Source organism: Strix uralensis, chromosome 25 (assembly GCF_047716275.1).
Source record: "Strix uralensis isolate ZFMK-TIS-50842 chromosome 25, bStrUra1, whole genome shotgun sequence".
NCBI classification, from domain to species: Eukaryota; Metazoa; Chordata; class Aves; order Strigiformes; family Strigidae; genus Strix; species Strix uralensis.
The window spans coordinates 355,783-364,126 of NC_133996.1; the positions used below are offsets into that span (position 1 = coordinate 355,783).

The 8,344-nt window shown below is 58.7% G+C and overlaps 1 protein-coding gene across 2 annotated transcripts; it reads left to right on the top strand.

Moving 5' to 3' along the window:
• Positions 1-537: 537 nt before the first annotated feature.
• Positions 538-7,026, top strand: LOC141954697 (uncharacterized). 2 transcript variants are annotated; one of them, XM_074894462.1, is made up of 12 exons: positions 538-781; positions 986-1,399; positions 1,925-1,986; positions 2,438-2,591; positions 2,845-3,101; positions 3,497-3,582; positions 3,993-4,289; positions 4,675-4,798; positions 5,228-5,356; positions 5,668-5,807; positions 6,095-6,220; positions 6,761-7,026. In XM_074894462.1, coding segments are annotated over exons 2-12 (1,455 nt in total). In that variant the 5' UTR covers positions 538-781; positions 986-1,320; the 3' UTR covers positions 6,762-7,026. The 2 variants fall into 2 exon arrangements, with proteins under 2 accessions (XP_074750563.1, XP_074750564.1); XM_074894463.1 differs by having other exon boundaries at positions 538-708; positions 819-1,399.
• Positions 7,027-8,344: the final 1,318 nt, after the last annotated feature.

The following is an 8,344-nucleotide window of genomic DNA, read 5'->3' on the forward strand; positions in this document are numbered from 1 at the left end:
GCCTTTTTTGGAGGATGGGCCGGAGCCCGAAGGAGAAGAGTGCCCCAACAGCAGCTGCTGGGCAGGCTGAGGGGATGCGGGGGGTCTGCTCCCGGGGGAGCTGCACCACTGTGTGTAGCTCAGTCGCTGTTATTGGGGGTCGGAAGCCAGTTCCCAGCAGGCACACCGTATCTCCTTGCTCTCTCTCTCTGCCCGCTGATGGTCATGGTACCACTCCAGATGTGCAGCCAGTGGGACGCCAACCGCTAACGGGAGATTCTCGCCTCAGGACGCTGCAGCCCTGAGCTTCGTCCTGCGCTTGGCCCGTGAGGAGCCGCAGCTCCGGCTGCAAACCCCAGTGAGGGGGGGATGCGGGTGTGGGGCTTGTGCAGGGAGTGCCTGAGCCACCAGGTGCTGGGCAGGGGCAGACCCGTGCCAGTCAATTCGCCTTTTAGCCCGAAACGCCTGTTGGTAGAGGTGCTGGTCTCCTGGGGGCGGTGGGGACGTGCTTCTGCCTCTGGAAAAGGAGGCTGTGAGAAAGAAAACAGGTCGTCACAACAAATGTTCCCAGCCGAGTCCTAACGTGGCTTCTGTAGCGGGGGGACGGACAAAGGAAGGACGCTTATGATTCATTGTGATTTTGCAAACAGTCTTTGAGTTCTAATTTCCATCATGTTTTTACTCTTCCCTTCTTTCCAGGGAGTGAAGCCGATTTCAGCTCTTCAAGAGGCATGTGCAGTATTTTAGCCCCTGAAGTCCACGTGTCTGCTGTTGGAAGCAAAAGATCTTCTTTTTCTCGCAGGTAAGCAAAGCAATTTTTCCTTTTTTGCTCCCCACAGGCCTTCGATGCCATCTCTTGTAACTGCCCAACCGCAGCCAACCCCCAAACCCCCCTGCCTGGACTGGCTCCAGCAGCAGAGACAGACGGGATTTTTGGAAAAAGACTGGTGAGAAAGGGGATGGCTTTCCCAGGACAAGAGGTAAAATCTCTCTCCTCTCTCACCAGCTGTCCCGCCTCCCTGCTGATGTCATAAATGCACCTTCCAGTGATGCGGACTGATGTCACAGGGGGATGCCCCACATCACAGGGGATGTCTCCCCGGTGCCGCAGCCGTGCCAGCACTTCCCAGCAAGGCCTGGGCGCTGCTGGACACTGCTCAAGGGCTCCCCAGTGCTGCCCTTCGGAGCTGCTCCAGAGCCAGCACCAGGGTCGGGAGGCAGCAGGGCTGCACTGGCGGACCCTCGCTGACAGGCAAGAGGAGCAGGGGCACATCGGAGAAGAGAGGAGACACTCTCTGAAGAGCATCTTTTTACCGGAGCTGCAGACGAGCAACAAGTGCAATGGAGGGTTGCTGCACCGTGGCTGTCAGCTTTGAGCTGTGCAGCTTGTTCCCCACGCTCCTGCAGCTCTCCCCCGAGGGTAAGGTTTTCAGGAGCTCCTTCCCAAAGGACAGTGGGGCTGTCCACTGTCAAAAGCTGGGGCTGCTGGGTTGTGGGAGTGGCTGGACAGGGCTGGGGGCTGCTGCGAGAGCCCTGCCTGAGGGTCCCACCGGGCTCAGGGGACCATGTGGCAACCAGGACCCACGGTTGGCATGTTCCCCTTGTGAAGGGGGCCATCCAGGGCCAGCTTCCCCTGGGAGCTGGTACCTCTTGGGGTTCTGGCTCTGGGATGAAAAGGGGTCCTGCATCCCAGCTGCGTTAGATGGCCACAGCCCTGGTCCTCAGCCCTTCTCACATCCCCATTTCTGCTTCAGCCCTGCCCCAGGAGCAGCGTAAGGCTGGCAGTCATAAATTGGGGCACAGCCCAGCTCCGCAGCCACGGCAGCGTTTGTCTGGGCTGGTTTTGGACACCTGCATCTGGCACCCCCTGGGCGAGGACCTTGCCAGGAGGCTGTGAGATGGCTGGCCTGGAGCCTGACACCTCTTTCCTTCCCTTGCTTTGCAGAGGTTGTGGCTATCTGGGATGCCGTGTCTGCATACATCCTGGGACAGCTGAAACTGGACAAGGTGGGCTGGCGTCTTGGTCCCCCTTTTCTCTCCCGATCCCGGGCCCCAGCGAGCAATCCCTCCCTGAGCATCATGGCAGCACACCAAGACAACCCCGTGTGCCCACAGCTGCTTCTTGGTCAGCCAGGAGAGAAAGCAAGTCCAGATCTAGTCTGAGAAAGCATTTGGCACACAGGATGCGGGCTTCCCTTTTCCTGTGATCAGAGCGACGAGACCAAGCAGAGAGACACGGGATTATGCTGGGTCCATGCCAAGGATAATCGCTGGGAATCAGTCCAAGGGCTATTCCCTGTGCTGGAAATGCCGGGGATCTTCTCTAGCCGAAGGATGTTAGCAAATATCTTGAGGAGGGGAAGACAAGAAATGGAGAACGTGGGCTCTTCCCAAAGCTTTCACTTTTCCCATCTCTGAAGTCTGCACTCATCAGCCTTTTTGTCTTTTTCCTGGGCAGGGTGTCCTGGTCACAGGACTCGGGACCTTCGCTGTGGTCCAAGAGCGATTCAGCGGCGAAGAAGAGGTGTATGTGGTTCGAAGACCAGTCTTCCAGCTGGACATTGACACGATATGTCTGCAGGAGCTCGCATTCCCCACAGTGGCTATCCCTGGTGAGAAGACAGTGGCCAACCTCCACTTGCCCCCTCCATGTCTGGGGGCGGGGTGCGTGCTCTCTGCTCTTTGGAAAGGGAGAGGAGAAGTCGAGAATTGCCTCCAAGGGTCAGGGTGTGGCTTGAGCTCCCCCAAAACAAAGCACTCACCACGAGCTCTTTCTGTAAATGACCTTTGCTCTGGCAGTTTGTCAGGAACCTGACATGGAAATTTGGCCTGCTGTGGCACTGACGATGTTCCTCCTCCTCGCAGGCAACATTGAGATCAAGACGCTGAACTACGGGTGGCTATCGCAAGCCACCTCCTTCCCGCCGCACGTGGTGCAGGACTGTGTGCAAGAGACCATCTTCCTGTACTCTTTCCAGCTGAGGAACAGGCAGCGCCTGGCCTTCGCCTTCAAGGACATTGGCGTGCTGTCCTGCAGAGATGACGTCCTGTGCATGCGGTTTTATTACGACTGCGTCACGGGGCTGGAGAGCGAGGCCAGCCAGATCGCGCTGCTTCACACTGTAAGTCGCTCAGGTTTTGAGGGCTGCTTCAGCGTCTTCGGGAAGCCTGGTGAAGGGTGAGCCACCCAGTTGTCACTGGCCAGCCTGGACGTGGCAGGCCAGTCCAATGCCTGTCCCTGTGCTCACCCCCACTGAGCTCTCCGTGAGCACAGAAAGTTTCTCCTGAGTTTCTGGGTCCTTGCCCAACAAAGAGCCCTGCAGGGTTATTGCGCAGTGTCAGTGTTTGCTGTGCAGCTCCTCCAGAGCAGAGCAAGGGCTAAAGTTCATGGGGGAGGATTTGGGAGAGAGGTTTGGAGAAGTGGCTCTCTTTTGGAGCGGGAGACAGCTCTGCTTTCTCTGGGAGCCGAGAGAAAACTGCCTTGGAAACCTTCTGACAGCTCCGTGTGGCTTTGCAGAGGCTGTGGATGCCGAGCGGGGCTCTCTCCAGGGGAGCACCCACTGCTCAGGGGATGGAGGCTGCTCCTGCCCACGCGTTCCCCAGGTGAGTGCGTTTCCTCTGCAGCCCTCGGCAGACTGAGCCCGCGGCTTCCCAGCTCCTGCTCCGGAGTTGTCGGGGCTCGACGCTCAGCACCAAGTCAGGGATCAGCCCTGCAGTGACTGGTTTCTGGTTAGCTGGTGCTGAGCTGGGGCGAGGCCTGTGTTCTCCCGGAGTGATCGGGCACGGCGAGTGTTTCTCATGCCCAGCCTGACATCGTCCACATCAGACAGAACCAACTGCACAGGGTTAAAGCTCCACTTTCTGGTGCTGGGGGGAGGTTGCCAACAGAACCTGTGCATGGCCACCACGGGAAAGGGATGCCATGCCTGGCACGACAGTCAGGATTAGTGCTGGGAAGCTGCAGGGGGTAACGGTCACCCTTCTTCAGGCCTGTGTCATCATTTGCTTTCCAGGTTTCGGTTCATTGTTACAGGCGGAGCAGCGGCCAAGGATTTCTCCACCTGGCACAAGAAGGCTGGAGAAAAGCACAGGCCCAGAAGAAGCACGGGAACGGGTCCGTGCTGTCCAGGGCTGACCACAGCCCAGTTGAAATGCCCTCCCCATGGGGCTGCTCCAGAGAGCTTCCTCCCAGCTGCAGAGGCGTGTCCTGGGAAGCTGCTGCAGAGACGGGTGGCACTTCCCCTGCCTGTGCTGCCAACGCAGGGGCCAGGCACCAGGCAGCAAGACACAGGCAAGAAGCCTTCTGCCAGGTGAGACCCTTGTGGGAAGGGATGAAAGGGATCCCTGCACTCACGCAGGAGAGACATCCCCTTGGGACACTCTGGCTCCAGGGACTCGGGAGGGTCCCTGGCACATGTCCCACGGTTTTTCAGAGCTTGTCTGCCCCATCGCAGGCCCCTCAGTGAGGAAGGCAGGGGATGTTTGTGCACTCTAGCTCCCTTGTCCTTACAACAGAGCGGAGGGGCACTCCTCTCCCACCCATCTAATGGGGCTCAGGAAAGGCTCCCCCCTGCCCTGGGAAATGGCCCCACCTCTCCCGCTGCTTCTGCCAGCCTGGGGAGCTTTGATGCCCAGTGAAAATGGGAGACCAACCTCCCCACGCTCATGCCTACTCCTCCCGGTGTCTCTTTGCAGTGTGCTCCCCCCGTGCCCAGGCAGCTCCCCCAGGACAAAGGAGACAGGCCGGCAGGGGCCAGCTTCTCCAGACAGGTCCACCGCTGCGCTCCCGGCATCCGAAGGCTGCAGGAGAGCACTGCAGGTACGTGCCTTGCCGTGACTACCGTGCTGTTTGAGACTTGGCAGAAGCCTCTTTGTGCAGAGAGTCCTCCTGAAAGGATCCCTTGCGTTCCTTGGAACCTGTCTGTCACCTCCTTCAGGTCTTCTTCACAAAAAGGAAGGTGCTGCACACCCTCCCCGCCTGTTATTGCCCCCTGGGTTGTCATGAAACACTTTGCCCTGGCCAGGGGCTATGGAAAATGTACAAGTCCTTTCTAGGGTGTTGGCAGCGGAGATCTTTGGTCACGCAGCTGTGTTTGTCATGAGCTGAGGAGCCTGGCGTGACTCCACGGCCCCTGGCATGTCAAGGGCAAAGCTGAGGCAAGGGGCAGCAACACGGGTCAGACCCGACGGAAGCCCCTCCAGGAGCTGAGACTAATCCTGCCTGCTGCTGCATTTCTGTCCCCTCCAGGAGGTCCGGCAGCTGTCTGCAGAGTGGGAGAAAGGGCAGAACTGGTGGAAGGAGTGGCGAGAGCAAGCAAAGGCAGAATGGGAGGCAAGGGAAGCCTGGTCTGCAGGGGAGCACCGACAGCCACCCCAGGTATGGGCAGTGGTGGGCACTGCGGAGAGCAGCAGCGACTCTTTCTGTCGGGGCACCCAGGGCAGCAGGTCTCCAGGGGATGGGAGCAGGACTAACACCCAGCTGCAGGGCAGGGCTTTGCCTGCTCATCCCTGTGGGGGAGAGATTGGCAGCAGGATCCAAGGGGCAGGAGCAGCCGTCAGCCAGGATGGCAGGCACGCGGTGCTGAGTCTCCTGACTCCAGGTCCTGCTGCAGGCCCCTTTCAAGAGTCTTCTGGGAAGCAGCACCTCTGTTTCCCATCTGTTTGCTGAGACTGTCTCCTCCTTGGCAGGCACTTGGCTCTTGGACTCCTCACCCTCCAGCCCAGCCCAGGAGAAAGGAGGCCAACAAGAGGTGGAGACAGGCTGAAAACCCTCTCCCAGCAGAGCAGATGACAGCAGCAGCCGCCCAGCTGGGAAGACTCCAGACTGAGTAAGTGTGCACCAGCTCTGGACACAGCCTGGGGCAGTCGAGCAGCCGTGACCCCGCAGAGACGGCCAGGTCCTCCATCCCTGCGTCCTGGGGTTCCACAGGAGACCCTCTGATGTCTCCTGACATGGCCGTGACCTGGCTTACCCCTCTCCGGGCCAAGGCCCAAAACTCACCCCAGGGTGAAAGGGTGGGTACACGCGGGACTGGGGGGTGCAGGGGCTGGACGAGGGGAGAGGCAGAGGGGGTCTCCGGCAGAGGCTGAGGGCTGTTGTTCCCTGTTGTTGCAGCCACCTTTCCCCACGAGCGGTCCAGGTCCTCAGAAGGCTGGAGCCGTATCACCAACGGAGGGACATATTCAAGCAGGTCACTGAGAACAACAGGCGGCGTCAAGAGCAGCAGAGGCAGCTCCCCTGGTAATTGTCTCCAAAAAGGGCTGTGCTTCCCCTGGCTGCAAGGCCCATCCCTCCACTGAGGGCAGCCCTGGGGGAAAGAGGGGATTTCTCTGACACCCCTCATGAGGCAGCAGCAGCATCTGGAGGCTGGCTTTGGGCTGGACCAACCCAAGGGGGACTGCCTGGGCACCCAGAAGAGGCTTTCCATGTGGCATGTAAAAGTCCTGGCTGCAGACAGAGGGATCCCTCTGATGGCTGGCTCTCCCCTTTCCAAACCAGAGAGCGTGTCCTTCCCTGGCACAGTCCTGCCCCAAGACACCTTGCCCCGAGGCGGGACACCTGCATGGGACACCCAAGGTCTTGGCTGCCCTTGGCTGAGCAGCTGCCCCTGGGACCTGCTCAGGGGCTTGGGCACAAGGGGCCTCTCCCAGCTCACAGACGCCTTGAGGCTCCATCGCACGCAGATCCCATCCCGGGTGGCTGGAGCTCAGCCTGCGGGACTTCTCTGCCTTCTCCCTGCCCGTAACATCTCACACTTCTCTTTCTTCCTCCCCGCACTAGATGCTGGTACGGCAGCGGACAGGGAAGTGTCAGCAGGCTCCAGGCGTGGCTGTTAGCAGAGGGGCTGCTGGAGTCTTCCCACTCCGAGTTTCATCTGGTTTCCTGGCCTGTCCTGAGCGAGAATCGTCCCCCAAAGGCATCAATCTCCAAGGACTCCACTCCACGGGGACCTCTCTCTGCTTGCCTTCAGACTCTTTTGTGCCTCTCAGCTGTGTTTATTGCTGTGCAGTTCTTCTGAAATAAACGGTTGGCCCATGGAGCTGTCAGTCGGGAGTGTGTCGTCTCTCCCAACCCGAGCCCTGGCGGGGCTGCCTCCGGCCCTTGCAGGAGGGCTGGGGCAATGGGCTCGGGGCCGGGGCTGTGGATTCCATTATTCTGGGGGCTGGAGGGTGCTGGGCTGGTGCCACAGCAGCTGGCTGCCTGTGCTGGCTGGGCGTGGAGGCCGGGCTGGAGGCGGGCGGGCCGGGCGCTTGTCCGGGCTGGCGAGGGCCAGGCCCCTGGGGCTCTGTGGCAGGCGGGACAGGTTTCCAGCACAGGCGATGGCTGCTGGTGTCGGGCCCAGCTCTCGGGGTGCCGGGGTGGACGGTCTGGCTGTCCAGGGGCGAGGGACGGCTGCTGGTGTTGGGCTGGGATGAGACTCAGGGTTCTATTGAACCATTTTGTTCAGTTATATCATCTTGCCCTGTTCAGGCTTAAGTAGAAAGGTCACAGTTCTTGCCCAGGAATCACCTGCTTAGCTATAATTATCACATAAACGGCGTCATTACCAACGTAAGGTCAGCTTACTCGCCACCATTACACCAGGTGGACATTGTGAGATGGTTATTTCACTCTATTTTCTCATCTAGATGAAGACCCATCAAGATCTTCTAGATGTTGCATCTCAAGGGAGCCAGGAAAGGAGGAGGAGAATTTCCAGGACTAATCTCTTGCCCCTCCAGCCCACTGCTAAGTGGCTGAGTGCTTTCTAAATCAAGTCTCGCTACCCAGGAAGCCTCACCCGTCACCTTTATATTCCAGTCCCTCTGGATTTTATCACTTTGGTACTGTCATCCTGCAATTAATGACAAAAGCTCTACCATAGCTGAGAGAATGAATAGGAGCCCAGTGTTACACCTTCCTGTTATTTAATGAACTTCAGCTGTCAGCTGACACTGAGATGGACCAAGGGTCCCTTCCAAGGGTCTGCTGGAGAGTCCCCAGCTCCACATACTCTCATTTACAGCTGTGGCTCCTGCCTTAAGTATTTACAGTACTATTTTCCCTTTCCCAGCACCTGACCTCTCTCATCCTGGCTCGGCAACTTTGCAACTCCTTATTTACTCTTTTTCTGGCATCTGGACCACATTTCATAGAACCATTTAGGTTGGAAAAGACCTTTAAGATCATCGAGTGCAGCTGTAGACCTAGCACTGCCAAGCCCGCCACTGCTTTCCCTGGATGTACGCAGGAACTGCTGCTCAGAAAATCACCTACGGAGTTCAAATGCAGGGAAAGGACAGGGAGGGGGAGTTGGCTTTGCAGTCCCTCCCAGCTAGGCCACCTGCTGCACTTTTCATCCTCAGCCTCCACAGCATTGTATAG